At 37.8% G+C, this 20,564-nt stretch overlaps 1 protein-coding gene across 1 annotated transcript; it reads left to right on the plus strand.

Moving 5' to 3' along the window:
* The first annotated feature begins 325 nt into the window (after positions 1 to 325).
* LOC139712114 (fructosamine-3-kinase-like) lies at positions 326 to 20,310 on the plus strand. Its single transcript, XM_071623949.1, has 5 exons — positions 326 to 475; positions 5,369 to 5,556; positions 6,500 to 6,677; positions 18,818 to 19,016; positions 20,132 to 20,310. Exons 1-5 carry the CDS (start codon positions 326 to 328, stop codon positions 20,308 to 20,310), a joined length of 894 nt encoding a protein of 297 aa, XP_071480050.1.
* The last annotated feature ends 254 nt before the right edge of the window (positions 20,311 to 20,564 follow it).

Raw genomic sequence — 20,564 nt, forward strand, 5'->3', positions numbered from 1 at the left:
TCTTCTTGCGTGTCAAACGTTGGGTAAACAAAAACATATTTACACATCATTGTGTAGATGGGGCTGTAGCGTCGCTCACGTATAGTCTATTGAATTGATACTGATCAAGATTACTGGGTATTCCCCAAGAAAGAGATGTGTGTGTGTGGGTGAGAGAGACGTATCATTCTATACTGATATAGCTGTGTGTCTGTGTGTGTGTGTGTGTGTGTGCGCGGGGGGGGGGGGTGTGGCTAAAAGAATGCAGAAAAACAGCCTTGACAATTGAAGCCCTAGCAGCATTTACAGTTTGGCTGCCGATCCGACGAAACGCTACTTTTTGATCATGGAGAACATAGAACAGATTTTGAGGAACATCCTCAACGTGAGGACGGTCGAAGGCTTCGAGACGCGAGGAGGGGGCTTTATGAGCAAGAGCAGGAATTTCAGAACGGAGAGAGGGAACTTCTTCGTGAAAGTCAACACCAAAAGTGAGGTGAGACTGGAAATTATGCATAAGTTACCCGGTGTCTTTTGGTAAGTCTACTTTTATTCATTCATCCTCCAAACGAAAAAAAAAAAAAAAAAAAAAGACCCGCTTTGAGTCTTGTCTCGCCGAGTTCATAGCTATTATGAGTGTATAACCAACAGTCATTTTGTCAGCCGGGTTGCCTCCGAGGGCTGGTTTTATCGTATTTCATGCGCTCTGCTTCGTATCAATCAGGGAAATGCACAAATTCCTCGATCTTCAATAATGTAGGCCTACATTTAATTTACTTTGAATTGCTATAATGTTCGTTAAAAAAAATATAGAAAACGTGAAGCATCTGGACTACTGCAACTTTTATGATACATAGTAGTGTGTAAATATGATATAATTATATGCATTTATCTGTTTGTATACTTATATATATATATATATATACATTGTATATATATATATATATATATATATATATATATATATATATATAATGCATAATTATGTTATCGATCAGATTTGATGATTGCAGTGACTCATTATTGGGACATTGCAACTTGCCTCACATAACCAGGGGTATATAACGCAATGTTTTCTTTGCATACGGAGCCGACTTCATGACATTGGCTAAGAGCGTGCAAACGGAAACTTGTCGGCGCGTTGCATTTCGCAATGTACGTCTCATGTCAAAGCCGATATTCAGCCACCGCCCACTAGCTTCATTATGTATGGGACCGAGACACTAGCAACAAACACCGTATCGCACGATTGCAAATCCTCAATACTTTTTTTTTAGTTGATTTGCCTGTGAATATAATGAACGAACGAACGACCTAACAAACAATTGAACGGGTTTTTCAGACAATGCCATTGCAAGCCCGAAAATGCCTTGTTCCCATAGACGCGAACCGAAGATAATGTTCAACGGTTCAACGGTTCAACGGTAACGTAATGAGCAATGGTACGAGCATCAGGGAAACGTTGCTGAAACAGAATCACTGTTTGTGATAGAAACGCATCTCCATGGAAACCATCTGAAGGTCGTTATCAATATCTAACGGCACATTCCTTCCATTGATTGATTAGGGTCTACATTGAGTGTTCGTGTTGAACTGGAAATTTAACGTTTGATAGATGGTTCCAGCACAGATGTAGGTATGCGGGACCCTGTATAAACTGTAGTAGTGAGATTGCTTCTGAGAAAAGAAGCGACATATATGCATTTACAGGTATGAAATTTAATGTCGCTGGTAAATATTTGCACCGGAATTCAGGTAGAGAGTAGATCATCATATAATCTTCTAACAATTATCATCGTGTGGATATAAAGTGAACAGATGAAGTGTTCCGTGTATTATATACGTATAAATTCACAATATTAGCCTCATATTATGTCGTGAATGGATTTCGTTATACATTGTATTGTGTTACACATAAAGTGCAGTGCAGTATTTCTTGCTGTGGTGATCACTGTTGTACCATTGGGTACACGTCACGAGACCGACACCCACGAATCATACAGACCACGAGTCATACAAGTCACGAGTCATACAGCCCATGAGTTACACAGCTCACGAGTCATACAGCCCATTAGTTCGACACTAAGCTAACAAGGCCCACGAGACCGACACATTTAGCCCCGTGTTGTATCTGTCGAACTTGTTTTCAGTGTCGAACTCATGGGCTTTATTTGCATAGTGTCGAACTCATGGGCTATATGACTCGTGAGCTGTATGACTCATGGACCAGCTTTCAATGTCGAGGTCGTGGGCTGTATGACTCGTGGGTGTCGGTCTTATGGGATGACCCCGGACCACTGACAACAACTTGGGGAATTCTCAGGACTGATGTGCGTATACGAGTACAAAAAGGGATCATTTCGGGTGTGTGTTCATGCAGGAAGCGGTTGATACGGAAACATAATGTGATACTACATTGGTTTATTAATTTCACCTCTTTTTTTCATTATTTATAAAAGAACGTAATGCTATGAGAAACATTATGCAATTGGCCTACTTAATATGTACTGTTTCAAGATTCAGCGATATGATCTAGACAGCAAAAGCAAACACATTGAACTATACAAAAATCCGCATTTCTTACATTTTTTTAAATGATGCAGTCTTTTTAATCTGTAATGACTATTTTGGTCGAATACTTTTCACTGTTGATAATTCCACCATGAGCTTGAAGACAGAGCATACATTTTGTTGGTGCGGGGTCTTTTCATGTGCTTTGTCACAGACAATGAATTGTTTTCAAGTTACCACTGACAATTTCCCGCTGGAAACATTCATATTCACTTATATCAATGTGGAAAAAATTAATAATGAATAAACGTTATTGGCGTATTGAGCAAATTATAATACTTCATCACATATAAGGCAAGGTGAATTAAAAAATCAATTTAGCGACAGAGTCTTCGGTTGGTTACAAATGGTAATACAATTTCAAATTGATTGATTTATTTTTCAATTCATTCATTTATTTACTTCTTTATCTGTTCATTTATTAAACATTCTGTTACGTAATATGTATGGTTGCATGCATCTATGTAGGCCTTATTTATTCATTTATCTATCACCTGTTTATTCATTCAATACTTTCTTTGAATTCTTTAACTCCTTTAGAAGATTGAAAATATGCCGAAAAAAATTATCATCAAAATTAGTTTATACTAACCACAACAAGTCCATCGTAAATGTATGAATCTTTACACACTAAAAACGTTTTGATGTCCAACGTTACCAAGTTAAAATCTTAGTCGGACAATCGATGCAGAAAGTATGAATTTTTAATATTTTGGTGTTGGAACCGCTGGATGAGGAGACTACTAGAGTTCATGACGTATGTGTGGACAACAATATAAAGAAAATATAAAGGGAATTCCTCAAAAATTCATTTTCATGAAAACTTCATATTCCATAAACTTGATACTGTTGTCCCCGTGCTTTCTGAAAGCGGATAGTCAAGTGCTCTTTCATTATGCTAGAAAAATGAAAACATGTTGAATTTGCTTTATGATATTCTTTATTGTTGTCCACACATGACGTCATGAACTCTAGAAGTCTCCTCATCCAACGGTTGCGGCGCCAAAACTTTAAAAATTCATAACTTTTGCATCGATTGTCCAATTTTCCTCAAACTTTCACTGATGTGTTCTACTAAAATGTTGCTGCTTTCATTCAATCCACATATTTTGTCTTTTGGTTTTGGTTTCCTTCAAATCTCTAGGTTATTTGACTCCATGCAGCGACCTCCGTTCCTTGGCGTTGCCTTTTTTAACCTCCTTTTGTGTTTTGTGAACAAGCAGAATCTATACTGATCATAGCCTGCATGCTATCCTTTACGGTAAAGGATTGCGAAATCTGGAAACTCACTTGGCTGAATGAAAACGTCCAGTATGTCCGGTGGATTAATAACTCCCACACCGTATAAATGCGTGGTTTTATATACAAACTGTTATGAGAGGACAGCCTTTGAACTCTGTGTAAACTCCTACACATCATGCATAGTGTCCATACCATGGAACTCGACTCCATCGACTACACACTGAGTGTATCATCAGGAAAAAAATCTGGACACATCTAGAAATTGTCATGTTTACCCCATAAAGAAGAACAGACTGTTTTGGGCAATATCACGTGCCACATATACCTGTGCCAGTGCAGAGCTTATACTGATCATGTCATTGGTTTATTGCCACTTGGTCTCATATAGGTGGTCTACCTCCCAGTTCGTCTAACACCTGTACGGCTGAGCTCATTTGATCTACTGTCAATTTCGTCTAATGCTTGTTTGGTCTAATCCTCACTTGGTCTAATGCCCAGTTTTGCTAATTATCTTTTCGTCTAATGACCGGATGGTCTAATTGCAATTTTGTTACCTTGTTGTTGTTTCTTTTCACATTTTGTGCAATAAACTGTGGATATAAGACCCCGTGTACAGTGAGTGAAAGGACCGGGCTTGTCTGTGGCCGAGCCCGGCCTTCATTTCACTGCAAATGCGCAAAAGGCCAACTGCGGTACCAAAATCGGCCACGCATTATTTTGGCTAAGCTCTGGAGGTAGTCTCGGCCGCGGCTCGGCTCGGCCCGGGCTCGGCCCGGCCTTTTCTTACTGTAAACGCAAACTGGGCCAAATGCGGGAGCAAATTGCGACCGGCGCACTCAGTAATAATCGTTCGTTTACAAGCAGAGCGCCACGACGACAAACTATTGAAAGGTTTGAATTGAAAAGCCCGGGCCGAGCCCTCCACTGTAAACGGACAAAACTGCGTGGCCGAGTACCGCAATTGAGGCCAGGCTCAGCCCGGGCTCGGCCCAGCCGTGTACTGTAAACGGGGTCTTAGACGAAATGGGCACAGCCCGTCTGGAAGTAGACCAACATGACATATTGTAATGAGTCCAAGTGCCAATTGGAGTAAATAGTCACTACACAAACTGGTTGAAGACGAAGCGGGCTTAGACTATGTGGGTTGATCGAGTCCAAATGACCATTAGATGAGAAAATGGGAGTATACCAAGTAATAGATCAACCTGTCGTTGACTAACAGGTATCGACCAGCAATCCAAGCTATGAGCTATGCGTGTGATGGCGATCTACTGTATTTTTTACCTCTTCAAATGACTTGACAATAATAGTATAGTCGTTATGTTCCATGCGCACATGTATCGTACAAATGAACATAATGTTGCGAAATACACTTTTTTCCGCGTTGTCTCACGCATGGAATTGCGTTATTATAAGCATTGAACTGACAGTTTACCGCACCTTTATCGAGAGAAAAAAAAAGGAAAATGAATTGAGATAAAAAAGTAGGATGTTTTGTAACCGTCAGAAATGTTCTATAGTTGCATCATTTCCCTCTTTTTATTCACTCTTTTACTATTCATGGCATTTGCTGCAGTCAAGGAGAATGTTCGAGGGAGAACGAGAAAGTCTTCTAGCCCTTAAAGCCACCGACACGGTGACATGTACCACACCCGTGACGATCGTCGATCACCCGGAGGGATCGGGGGCCATCTTTGTGCTGGAGCACTTGGATATACGAGATCTGGACCAGCACGCGGCGGAACTTGGAGAACAAATGGCACGGTATATGCCAACTCTCTTACGTTTTGTGTGTGTGTGTGTGTGTTTTTTTTTTTTTTTTTTGGTCAATGATCTTTATTTGACTTCTATAATTTCACATAAAACCATTCAAGATGAATGTATAAACACAATTTTTGATCAATTAAAAATAGTTATAATTAAATCAATCTATCGGTGCGTGACCCGAAATACATACAGCTTACATTAAACACATAGACTTCTATACACGGTTGTTACCCCCCCCCAAAAAAAAAAAATAAATAAATAAAAATAAATAAATAAATAAAATAAAATACCCTCCCTATACCTTATGCCCTCTATACCTGCCCCCCCCCCCCCCCCATGCATACAGTACTGGGATCTGCGCTCACATCTCAATCTCTGCACTTCAATAAGATACTTTTAATCAAACAAATTCCACAGTATATGCATATCCTGTTGTAATGCATAATCATCTCAAATCATAGGCATTGGAAAGGTAGCGAAAAGAGAAAGAGAGAAAAAAAAGCACATACACAAACGCACGCACGCACAAAGAAGAAGAAGAAGAAGGAGAAGAAGAAGAAGAAGAAGAAGATAAAAGTTCCGAAATAGTGTGAGAAAAATAAGATAATGACAAGTTCAAAAGTTGTGCATTTTTGAAGTGTTGGTTGATTACACAAAGCTGTACCACTCAATGTGGATGGGAAGTGTGCAGGATTGGAAGATTATATACAATGGATTACATCGAAGGTAATTTACTATCTCTGATTCCGGAAACCCGATAAGCCGTCACGTATATCGCTGCAGCCGGAATCGAGTGTTCCCTTCAAATAGAATCAACCAGTTCGAAGTTCGTGACATGAAATATAAGATAACAGTACACAGGTCTTGAGGAGATGAGGACATAGTACGATTACTAACAATACTCTTGCCTCTCATGGATTGTTTCCAATTCCAACCGTAGCTTGCATCTCCACAATAGGAAACTGAAGGCCGAGGAAGAGAAAGGTGCGTCGAAAATTGGATTCTGTGACCGACTAGAAGAGAGCGGTGCTACGCGCTACGTCTCGAGATTCGGATTTCATACCACCACGTGCTGCGGTTACATCCCCACGGATAACACATGGACAGACGACTGGACGGTGAGTCTATGGTCTAGGGGTCGTTGAGCTTTTACTCGTTTTGAGAGCGTATGAAAGTCTATCGCTAAATAGATGAAAACTACAATGCTTTACTTAGTTGGAAGGACGACTGAACGGGCAGCATAGCTACTTAAGATGTTGTTTTCCTAAATTTATGAACGGATGGCTGGACGGTGGGAATTACAATCGTTGATTATGATAATCACTATGAAAGATTCAATTTGATTTTGATTTAATTCGATTTTTTTTTTCTTCAGAATTTTGATTGGACAAACTATCATTACTATACTTTGGTACTTTAATATATGTCTAGTGAAATCCCTACTGGAAAGATCACAGTGTCTCACAGTGTGTTCATAGTGTGGTCACATAGTCGACTGTGTGAAAACGCTCGAATTTAACAGTGTGGAGAAGATTTCACACTGAGGGTTGGTTTTCACAGAGTGTTCACATGGTATGTTGATGAGTCACAGTGTGTTCACACTGTTAAAAAGCTCGAAATTAACAGCGTTAGATTTTACACTGTGTTCACATTGTGTTCACACTGTGTTTCTCACACTGTGGGACACTGTGTGCTTTCCATCATGGAATATCAATGAAATATCACATTATTATTAATGGTTGTTACAGCAAAGATCTATAAGTTGGTAAAACACATCTTTGCTTGAGCCTGTTACGAGTGAAGTGACAACGTACGTTTACGCCTCTTGATATTCTGCATGATAAAAAGATACGATCTCTTATCCGATTACACCACCACAGTGATCACCTTATTTCATCATTATAATTGTGATTACGTAGTATGAACTATTATCTTTAGTGACAAATCATAAAGAGCCCCCAAGGGTTCTGCTCAAGGCACTCTACCCCTCCCCCCGAAAAAACGGGGATGACTATAACTGACATAGGTACTAAATCCTAATCGTCGTTTTTCGTCTTTGCTTCAGCACTTGTAGTTTAACACTGCATAGCTCTGCCATGCCATTCGACTTGTACTTCAGATTGATATAGTCACAACTCATGCGCACGCACATCATCGTAAACTTGGTGATCACTTGATCCTTGAAGACAACCACCAACCACAAAGAAAAAAAAAGAATGTCATGGGAAGAAAGAAGTAAAAACAGCTAGCCAAAACTGAAAATAAGTCTTATAAAAATCGTGAAGATTTGCAATTAACTTACTGCATGAAATCACAACGATGAATCAAGATCGACGAGTGTTTGAACAGTCACTGCAGGATTGTCAAGAGCTCACCAGGAGACTGTAACTGGAAGTTGAATACTAGAAAGTGAAGAAACAAACAATGATGGGGTTGTACGCATGCACTACATCATGATAACGAGTGCACTTTCACAGTTTTTAGCTTCTTCACAGTAAAAATTACGCGCCGTCATTTATGAGATGTATGCAGTGCATGCATGCGTGCATATTAATGGATGGAAACTCTCTGCCCTTGTTGCGCTGATAACCCAATACTTCATGAACGGCTCATGGTACAATAAACTATTCAATACAATCAATCATGTCAGCTACCACTTATCAAGTAATACTGGCTGGAGTGGCACAAGGCCGAAATCAGATCCAAAATGTGTAAGGCAATGCTATTTTCCAACTATTCGTCAAGAACACTCAGTATATTGTACTCCTTTCAGCCGTTTGGTTTCAGTTTCTGTTTATTTTTTGTCCCGCACGCCAGAGATGACCAATGAACGTATCAACTATCAAAATGCCAGGGCCAATGTGACTTGGTCGAGATTATGACGAAAATGCGTAAATGAGGTCATTACATAAATAAGACTTCAGATGTTGACATATAGGTTACGAGACACCAATTATGATTATGCAAGTAAACAGTTCGGTACCTAACGGTTCATAGCTATTATAAGTGACTGTACTTTGACAACTATAAGAGTAAAACGTATAGGCCTAAGATCCTTCATTCACCTCTGAAAGCAAATGTACTTCCCCGCTTTCTCTCAGCAAACACACATACGCACATATAGTCCAGTCAAAATACGACAAAAAGTGGGTTAACCCACAACTAATTGCAACAGAAACGATTCCACTTGCATTTGACCCGGAAGAGCTATCAAAATAACATATTAAAAGTTCCCTAAAATTCGAGTGGTGGATCAGTGTCTAATTTGCATAAATTCAAAATGGCCGCCATACAACCTGTTTATGCCTATATCTCGGGATACGTAACCAATAGAAAGTAAATTCCGGTGTCTAAACCTATGTTTTTTAGGTCAAGGAATACAATTATGTTATCTGTAGCAACTTTCAAGCATCCCTTTATATAGTTTTTGCATATATTTGCATATAATTACATGCAAAATGGCCGCCATATTGCCTGTGCAAGCCCGTATCTTCGTATACCATTAATGTAGTACACTCAGGAATAAGTCGCTATATATCTGGACATAAAACCCACAAAAAATATATTCTGGTGTCTAAACCTATGTTTTTTAGGTCAGGGAATACAATTATGATATTAGCAGTAACTTTCAAGCTTCCCTTTATACATTTTTTGGAATATATTTGCATTCACTAAATGCAAAATGGCCGCCATAATTCCTCTACAGGCTTATATCTCTATCTGTAAAAGGTACCCAGTGGTGGTGTCTATGGTCTTAATTTACTGCTGAAAGTCACTGTTGTAGAAAACGTTCCAATCAGGAATAATTACCTATATTTCACTAAAAATTTGCATATATTTATACATAAATCTATTCAAATTAAGAGTAGCTTATATCCATAAGCTACTCTACAAAAGCTTCGTGAGTTTGGACATTTGTTTAGAGAATGTTCTTGTCATATCAGGATACCATGTCACTCACTCACTTTCTGAATAAAAGACCCAGGGGTCCAGCCCTCACTCGAGTATCTCAAGTTCACCTTCCATGCATTCTTACAGACTATTACTTGGGAGAGAGGAAATTGGAAGACTTTGGGAAGGGCCATTTCTACAAGCCTTTAGGGACCTCCATGGCCCAGGGAGGCATGATGTTCATATATTCATGACACTAGCGATAAATGCACCTACAGTACTAAGTTTGTTGAAAATTTGACCATATGTTTTCAAAAAGAGGATCAAAAATCAAAAGTGGCCCCCAATAACTGGTCCCAGCCCCAAGGCATCCGCACCTATAGGTAATATTTAAGGTGCCTTTGGGCATCCTGTGGCCTGGGGTGGAGGGGGGGGGGGGGGTTGGGGTAGATGGTACCCGTGATATATGTATATATATATATATATATATATATATATATATATATATACATACGAAGTATGGTGGCAATGCATTTCAGTTCAACAGTGCTATTTATTCAGACCAAATTTTCGACGGATACATTCATCTTCCTCAGGATCGACAATGACAATTGTGAAGAAAGACGAATGTTTGCGTCGAAAATTTGGTCTGACTAAATAGCACTGTTGGACTGTAATGCATTACCACCCTGATTCGTCATCTTTCTGTACTGGTACCAACACATTGATTACAAGTATCATATATATATATATATATATATATATATATATATATATATATACTGACATCAAAGGACTTAACCACAACATGGCGGGGCGGTGCAAGGACAGTAAATCTATTGACAGCAAGTCTTGCATATATAGACGTGGCTGGTGTTGGGTAGCACCCCTTTAATCATCGAGCTTTCAGGCGAAAAGCCCTTCTTCAGGATTGTGTTGGTGCTGAGTGTGGTCTTGTAGTGTTGTCTGTACACAGACAACACTACAAGACCACACTCGATGATTAAAGGGGTGCTACCCAACACCAGCCACGTCTATATGTGCAAGATTTGCTGTCAATATATATATATATATATATATATATATATATATATATATATATATATATATAATGTGTAATATTTCGAAAATAAGTTAAACTGTGAAAGTAAACTTAAATCTATATGCAATCTCCAAGATATTCAACTTTGTACATTATACCTAGCTCTGTTACACTTGGTTCTACTTTTGTGTGTGTGTGTGTGTGAGGGTGTGTGTGTGTGACGAATTTTTTTTTTTATAATAGATTCCTTAATTTCGGGGTTCTGGGACCTTTCGGAATATGGTGTCTATTTGAACACCTTGAAAGCCTATCATCCTTGGGATGCTACTTGCCTAGTTTGTTGAAAATCTGTCATTACATGGGTTTTTTTTAAAGAGAACCTAGCTGGAAATGGTTTTTGAAAATGTATGCATGACCGACGACCGGACAGTAGAATATAAATGATGGCTATTTGCAATATTAGCTTGAATCTTTTTTGCTGTCTTGAACCTTTGGCTAAGATGAGTTTAAAATCTAATGGATCAAAGTCACTTGATTTCAAGAAAACTTTCGTTTCCTGTACATCATTTTCATTTTCTAGCTTGTGATAATACAGATACTAAGGTATGTAATGTGATCTCTCAAAATAGAAACACGAGTATACAAAACTATAGCTTACACTCACAGTGTTTTATGTGTTTACCACAAATTCTGGAATAGGATGGTGTGAAATTGCAGTTGATTAATTTAAAGCAAACAGGATCTCGGCTCTATTTCATACTGAAGCGTGGTAAGTCTCACGTTTGTTGTAAACTGTGTCGATGTCTTTCGAGAATGCTTCTTATTCCTAGTCACCAATTAGAACAGCATAATCTCACTCCTCACATATTTTAGAAATACAACATTACAAGTGTCTGATATATAATGGCCCGCATCTGACACTGGTATGGGTTGTGTGCAGTCAAATCTGCTTGCCCTGCAACTATACACTGCCAGTTGCTAACATCCTGTCTTGCAGTTGCATCAGACTTTCTTCAGGAGTTCTTAATAGCTGCACTGTGTCTGTAGTGATCAGAACATATTTTTGATTAAACATCTTCCTAAAATCGTCCCAATTCCAATGATTGTATGTCATTTCCCTTCCACTGTTTAACTTGAAGAAAAGCTGGAGGGAAGGGACCTTTTGGAAGGGTTAGGAACAGAAAATGATGTTATGTATTTTGTTTTTTATCTGACTTAAGACTGCTTTTTCGCCAGCAAAATTGAATTCAGCCTTCATGCTGCTCGCATTTCTAAAAAACAACAACTGTGTGTTGGTGAAAATGTTATTAGTGCGAAGCCTCAATGCAATAGGAAACATTTCTTTTAATAAAGCTGCAGATACAACATGAAAAATGGTGAAAGTAAGACGTATAAGAATTTATATGTGTTGTATGAGCTTGAAGCCAATGAGAAGGATGCTGTTTGTATTGATCGACTGATGAATCCAGAGTACTAGTAATAGAAATGTTAAGGCATTTCCTTTTTTTTTTCTTTTTCTTTGTATCTGGCTGTAAATCACAATGTTTTACATTTTCAGTGAGTCACTGGGTGAAACCGTGCAAAAATATGACAAAATCCACTTCCATACAAATTATCACGGTCATATGTTGCTCATTGATAAACATGCCTTTACCAAAAGTTTTGCAACAAAGGACACAAGTATCAACTAAACATGGATGTAAATCATCGTAGGTAAGAAAAAAGATGTTTGAAAAAAAAAACACCTGCTGAATGATTTAAGACCAATTTTTGTGTACCGTAAGCACACTTTGAAAGCTATATGAGATATGTCCAAACTCATTAAACTTTTGTAGAGTAGCTTATGGATAATCATGAACTTGATGACATGCCCCCCCCCCCCCTTGGCAAAAAAAAAAAGAGAGAAGAAATAAAGAATTGCAACATAGACACAAGTAATAAGCAGTAAACATGAGGGCAAATTACAAAACATAATACATTAGATATCATGCAATCATGAAATATTTTAACGATTCCTACTACATAATTTTAGACTTTAATATTTGTGTACCTATTGAGCACACTTTGGAAGATAAGTTGAATCTACAGTTAATAAAGATATGTTCTATTCGATGCTACTTACAGTTGTTCTCTGTTTTGAGGCTGTATCTCAAGAAAATGTGAGTACAATGTAATACAATACTTTTAATAAATGCAAGAATATACACACTAGGTGTAGGATAATCATCAAGGTTTTAAATGGTATAACAATTTTCCCTTGATATCTTGGATGAGACATTACAGTACAATCAACCTTCTGCAGCTTGTATTCGTATATCTGAAATCATATTCACGGTAGTAATTTGAATAGATTTATGTATAAATATATGCAAATTTTTAGTGAAATATAGGTAACTATTGCTGAGTGGAACGTATTCTACATCAGTGATTCTCAGTAGTAAAATTAAGACCACAGACACCATCACTAGGTACCTTTTACAGATAGAAATATAAGCCTGTAGTGGCACTACGGCGGTCATTTTGCATTTAATTGAATGGAAATATATGCAAAAAAATGTATAAAGGGAAGTTTGAAAGTTACTGCTTATATCATAATTGTATTCCCTGACCTAAAAAACATCTATAGGTTTAGACACCAGAATTTATTTTCTGCGGTTTTATGTCCAGATATATAGCGACTTATTCCTGAGTGTACTACATTAATGATAAACGAAGATACGGGCTTGCGCAGGCAATATGGCGACCATTTTGCATGTAATTATATGCAAATATATGCAAAAACTATATAAAAGGATGTTTGAAAGTTGCTATACATAACATATTTGTATTCCTTGACCTAAAAAACATAGGATTAGACACTGGAATTTACTTTCTGTGGGTTACATATCCCCAGATATAGGCATAAATAGGTTGTACGGCGGCCATCTTGAATTTATGCAAATTAGACACTGATCCACCACTCGAATTTTAGGGAACTTTTAATATGTTATTTTGATAGCTCTTCCGGGTCAAATGCAAGTGGAATCGTTTCTGTTGCAATTAGTTGTGGGTCATTTCATATTTTGACTGGACTAATATGCACGCGTACACCCACCCACCCACACATACACACACGCACACATACATACCAGGCACACGGCAGTGTCAACAGAATACTCAGTATACATGAACCGTACTAGTGCTGCCAGGATTCGTGATTACGCTATAGTCATGTCTCGGTATGCCGTGTCGACAAAAGTTTGAACTTTCAGAACTGTACGTTTTTTTTTTTGTTTTTTTTTTGTTTTCTTTTTCTACAGAGATCGTAGCGAATTTGAAATCCAATTGTGCGACGACATGAATTCAGGCATTAACCCTATTCCCACAGGAGGGGGGGGGGGGGGGGGGACAAGTGATTATCTCGCAAGGCATGATGCTATCGCCGCGACAATTTATAACTTTTTCTTACAAGTATCGCGCAACTTTTGAGACCAAATTTGTCGTCCCCGGGCATACCGTTTTGAAGCCACGCCCCTTTGAAAAAAATTCGTCGACCCAAAAATTGCTCAAAAACATGATTTTGTGTACAAATCCAAAGTAAATTGTGTTTTTGCAATTAATTCATATAAAAATGAATATTTTTACTTTCAATGGCTGATAATGATTTATTTTGGCCTGATTATGCTTTAAAAAGTTTCTGCGACAAATTTTGACGAAAAAAACAACAAAAACAAAAAGTTAAAAAACCCCGAAGAAATACATAAGAAATTCAATAAACAATAAAATACATAACAAATAATTATGAAGCCGAATTTTTGCTTTAATATCATTGTTGAGGATATCGAAAAGAATATGTTCACCAAATCTTAGAAGTTTTGGAGCTTTATTTTTAGATTTATATGAAATATATAGGAAATATATTTTTGCACAAATTAGCATGAATTAATTGATATAAAATATATAAATAAAATTTGAAAAATCTAACTATACAGTCTTGTAGATTACATTAGCCTCTACCTTGACGCAAATTTTCGCGAGGATCGCGCGATCCACGACCGAGATTTGAAGGGGGGGGGGGGGGCAAAAAGCCCCCCCTCCCCCCCCCCCCCCCCCCCCCGTGGTTTCAAGTCCCTTAAAAAACTCCCATTTTGTCAAGCCTTGCATTCGAAAGACCTCTTGACTGTGCGGTGTAGGCGAAAATTGCACTTGCACCGAATTTCATCCTCTGCAATACAATGTCTTTACCACATTTTGCGAAGCTTTATGACCCTTGTCCTATCGTACGCTTGCCTGTGACCTAACATGATTTTGTAAGTAATCGAAGTCTTGCTTATTTCACACTTAATGATGTTTATGTTGCCTCGAAGAACAGTTTTAGAGGACGACTCTTTCGCATATAGACTAGTACCTGCCACCTGCTTTAATAGCCCTATGTCAGGCATCGTGTTGTGACCTCGGTTTATACAAAAAAGATCACCGCAATTTAAATTTTGAGACTAGTTTGGGATGATGACGTGCCAATCTAAGAAACAAGCGTAGGCCTAAACGTCAATCTTCAAAATGGATTGCATGTTTGTTTGTTGTTTTGTGTGTGTGTGTGTGTGTGTGTGTGCAATATTCCATTGTATCATTTTCCGTCATAAAGGATGACATACAAACGGATAAATATTTCATATGGATGGATACGTTTACATATACCATGGCATGCATGGGATGACACAACTAAGCGCTGTTTTTCAAAGGTATCACTTAGATAAGCAATATAAACAAAGCAGTATACAAATTTGCAATGGAAATTAAAATAGAGTATACATTAATTAAGATTAATTAAGATTAATATGTCAGATAAAAAAATCTTATGCAATTATTTACTTAGACAATTAACCCTTTAGGAACTGAAGATTCCGTACATAATGGCCTATTGTTCCCTGGGCAATATTACTCTCATTTACAACACAACAGTACCACTGCCATTTCGACAACTTTTTAAATTATGCAAAATAGATCACAGCATATCTATTTTTGTGTATTATAAGTTATGCTTATTTATTTTTTTTTCTAAGAGAATGGTTTGTCACTGAACTAATTTTGACACACTTTTGCTTACCGTTGACCTCTTTCAAATTACGTAATTATATATTCTATATGAAAACAATAAAAATAGCAAAGCAAGAAAACTATAGGAAAGCGGACGTGCGGTTTCGGGCGGTTCAGATACCAATGGGTTAAGAGTAGCATACTGAAAATAGGGCCTAAATAGACATTTACGTATTTACAACAAAAGAAATAAATGAATATAGATTGAGAGCTGTTAAATAAACAAACCACATATATACTTCAGAAGTGAAAATTTCTAAATCCTTCAAAAATACATGTGGACATTTTTTCAATTTCAAGATATGAGGCAGTGCATTATATTGTGTCGATCCCCAATGATGTGTAGTTTTTTTTTTTAATAAGGAGAAGGCTGGAAGACACCTTTCATGGATGAGGATAACATGGATATTATGTTACATATATTATTGAGGATTGATTCAAGTGCGAATATGGTTAAGTGTTTCTTATGTCTAGATTGAACGGACGATCAATTTAAGGCAGATTAAATGTGTAAACTAGACACACGTTCATAAGGATCTATTCTCATGGTAATTCTCCAAGAATGGTTTAGAAGAATTTGTTATTGTTTAACATACTTTGTATTGCTTGAATCAAATATGATATCAGCATTGTAAAATAAGAAGAGCAAGATAATGTGAAAAGAAAAGAAAATCGTGCTATACGTTCAAACGGACATTATCAATGCTGTTATCAGAAAAAAAAATAAATGTAAACAGCAGTATCAGTTGCATAAGCAATTGAACTGAGCAATAATTTGCAATATATCTGTATGAACAAATCACTGATAAAAATGATGAACAGAAGGGGACCAAGCATTGATCCCTGTGGGACCCCCCTCCAAAAAAAAAAGAGAAGATATATGAGCATAATGGAGCGTTGAATTCAATGAAGTATACAAAATAGATCGCCTCTTCACGTGATTGGTAAACCATGGTAAACAGTCATCTGGTACACCAATATCGCGTAATTTGCAAGGAATTAAATCGTGATTAATGCAATCAAACGTTTTTTTGTGTGTTTTTTCAAGTCTATGAATCCAGCTACTATGTGTCCTTTCTTTCATCTATAGCTTCATTCATTCGTTTGTAGATTTGATTACGGATGTGACGGTCGAAAGCTTTCGCCTAAATCCAAAATAAAAGTTTTTTTCTTCAAGAAAGACCGTAAATTGGCTTTCGACAAGTCTTTTTAACAGTTTAGAAACAGTGGGTATACAGTATTGAGGTGTGAGGAAAATTTCATTAATTGGAAAATAAACTCTTGCTACTACGAGATTTATGAGTAGGTATAACTTTTGGCATCCTCCAGTTACTTGGGAATATATTTTCAATTAAAGATCTATCAATAACAGAAGTTATACATGGAACAATGATAAGGGCGCTGATCATCAAAATCGTAGAAGAAAATAACATCTAGACCAAGTAAAATACTGTCTCGTAAATTCCTTAGTTCTCTATCATTCTCAGAAACTGGAAGCAATCTATAGAAAGTACCAATTAAAATCAGAATAAATTAAATCAAATTGGAGGTTATTACCTAGTGATTCAGGCGGCATAACAGATTTCAAAATCTTCCAAACACCAGCGGATCGCTCCATCTTTATACATAACAATTTCTTTTCGCTTTTCTGATTTCAGAGGTAACTTTGTTTCTTAGTTCCTTTACATCCTATTCACAGCATGACTCTCTTTCATTTTTTTTTTATTTCATTTTCATCTTATCTCGTTGTTTTATAGGTCAATAACTTCGAAAGTCATCCAAGGAGAACGTGTATTTTTGACCTTTCTGGATTTTACAGGCATAAGTTATTAACAATTTGCATACTGTAATCTTTCCAGAGTTTGACTGAACCATCGATATATTTTGCTAGAATAACATTTTTCCACGCAAATAGCAGTGTCTAGTAGCAGAATGGCGGTAGCGAACCTCGGGAGTTAAAAGCTCTGATAAGTTTGCAACCAAAATAAAGAATTGTATGTAATCGCAATAGGACTGAGCAATTCCAACCCTTAAAGATTTTAATCTACCCAATGACATTCTAACAATGGCAAGAAAAAAAAAATACCGCAAAAAGATACAACACGGAATTACACACATGCAGTTTCGGGGACTTTACGAATTAAATCTCCATTCAGAGAACGCATTTTATATATTGCTCAGTGTTATCACAAGACTATTTGAGTGGATCCTGCAAGACCGTGCTGCGACGAGTTACTTTACTAATCTAGAACACTGAAGGCCGTGAAAGACTTTGTCAGTTAGTATTTTCGTGAAGTTTTGTTCTCCCTCGGTCGACCGTTGAGTGCGTCCCTCAAAATTCGCTTTACTCATTGTGTTCGAGCTGAGCACGTTGTGTGTTTGCATGCGTGTATTATCTGTATTCATAATAACATACTGGTATGTGTGTGCTCACGCGTTTATGTGTACACACACAAGTATAACATTAAACAATGAATCTTTTTACACATTTAAGTGTCACCAGGCTTATCCTTTTTTTTTTGTTATACAACTATCGCTAAACAACTGCAACAGTCTGGTAAGTTTGTGGAAAAATATGACTTTATTATCACTTATTATCACCATTGATATCACGATACCGTGGCAGCAACAAAACATGTGCGTAATGTTATCATTGTTTGCCTACCGAAGGCCAAGAATTAATGTTCTTTCTTTCTTCGCAATCCTTTCAACCTGGGCTCACTCTTAAAGAATTGTCTTGCGATCTTAGCTATAACTAATGAGGACATCAACAGATCAACATACGGTCTTTTCAAACCCTTGCTTTTATCACTAAACGTGAGCTATAATTCTAGGACCCCAATGATTATTCATTGCATAATAATATTACTCTAATACTTAATATTTATGGGGGTTTTGTATGAGCTCCCTTCCGGAGACTTCTAATATGAGCTCCCTCGTGGAGACGCTATGAGCCCCCTCGTCATGCTCGTGGAGACGTTATGAGCTCCCTAGTGGAGACATCATTATGGTATATCTAATATTCTTCTTGGATGCCTTTAAGATTTATTATGTTTCCTTTATGTCAGTTTTGTCTGGGGCAAATTATTTGTTTCATAGGGCGCTATTTTGTCTCTTTCTTTTCTTTCTTTAAAAGACCACAACCTAATGATTTTTGATATCACTGAAATTTCCCCCATGGAATTATCAATGGAAGTTCTTATCTTCCAGAGCGCCACTCACTGCCAAACCCGACATGTTCTCTCCCAGATTTTCTTCGCTCGACAAAGACTTCAACCACGATTTGAGATGGTCGAGAGGGATTACGGTGATCGCGAGGTGAAGGACCTGTGGTCGCTGCTGCAGCGGAAACTACCCCAGCTCCTGGCCGGCTGCGAGGGCATCGTACCCTCTCTGCTGCACGGCGACCTTCATGGATTGAACGTGGGGGAAGTCGAGTCAGGCCCAGGTATGGAAGGCGTTGCCCATTGGGAGGGGTTGGGGAAGCCTGGGGGGGGGGGGGGGGTCATTCTCATCAGACTCCCGAAATTTATTTTGACATTCTTAAAGTTGGCGGTGTTTCGACATAGGCCTACATATCACAATCTGACTGATTAGATGCCTTGGCTAGGACCAGAAGGTATAGAAAGCCATTGGCAAACAACAATAATTTTCTAACCTAAAAGTCAAGTGTTTTCATCTATTTAGAAATACCTGATCTGAGATGTTAGGTCAGCCATAAGAAAGAAGAAAAAAAAATGATTTCATCGGCAAAAGCCTATGAATCATTCTGCTCACGAATTTTAATCTTACGGATTGTTTCAGTGTAAATGTACTATATTCAAGTAAATTGATACAACTGTTAGCTGCGGTGGTGGTATGAAATTTGGTGGTATGAAATTTGGTGGTATGAAATCTCACTGGTCATAGACCCTGTCCGTTTTATAAAATGAAGGTAATTATGTACTCCATAGAACGCGTAATGTCAAATTGCCTATCCGTTTCTTTCCTATAATATACCGTAAACAAGTCTTTGTGTAATGTTCACCTTTAGATAATAATACATACACACAATTTGTGTGCAAAGATTACATTTAGTCGGGATTCGATAAGAATAAGAATGTTTTCGAAATTTATAGCAAATCACAATGAACAAGGATGATGACATGGCAGCTTCACATTTGAATGCATGAGTGGGGCTCACAAAAGCAGAACAAAAGAAGAAAACATGCATAAAATTTACACAAACGTGACGTTGAACAATATTATTTCATCACATGTATACTTTGTACAATGTTTTTTTGATTTTTGATGATTGGAAATAAACTATGATTGAATTGAACTGAAAAAAAAGTGAGCTTGCTAGGCAAGCGTTGTATTACTACATTTCGGAAATATTGTGAGGCTCTTACTTCACCATCCTTGTTCAGTGCAATTTGCTTTTGAGTTTTTAGAATATTGGTTTCTCTGCCCAAGGATCACAGTATAAAGTCTAGAAATCTGTACATGGAGCTGTCGATTTATGTACTACATGATGTGAAATTATGAAAATTGTCTGCACTTACCGTTTTAATAACCATGTAGTCATCTACGATGCGGCAAGTTTCTACGGTCATCACGAGTTCGAGCTTGCCACCACTCGGATATTTCGGGAGTTCCATCCCGACTTCTTCCGAGTTTACCATCAACACGTTCCCATGGCAACAGGGTTCCAGCGAAGGCAGCTGCTATACGGCCTGTTTTACTACCTCAATAATTGGTAAGCACGGAAATTGCTACAATCTTTGTGGAAGATCAATTTGTAAAACACAGAATTCCATGTGCATATTCCATGCCATACCTGTTAGGCCATGGGCTAGTAGGGGTAAACTTGTACCCCTCTGCACCTAACATTCATTGTTTCCATGTAGCCCTTGGTCTGGAGAGTCAAAAAAGTAATGTCAAAAAAAAAGTTGGGTCCCAAGACCAGCCTCGTGACGTTTTGTGACGTTACTTCCGCAGCGACTTTTTAGCGAAT

This window comes from Diadema antillarum, unplaced genomic scaffold (assembly GCF_040938485.1).
Source record: "Diadema antillarum isolate AM-2024a unplaced genomic scaffold, OU_Dant_1.0 seq00001760_RagTag, whole genome shotgun sequence".
NCBI lineage: Eukaryota > Metazoa > Echinodermata > Echinoidea > Diadematoida > Diadematidae > Diadema > Diadema antillarum.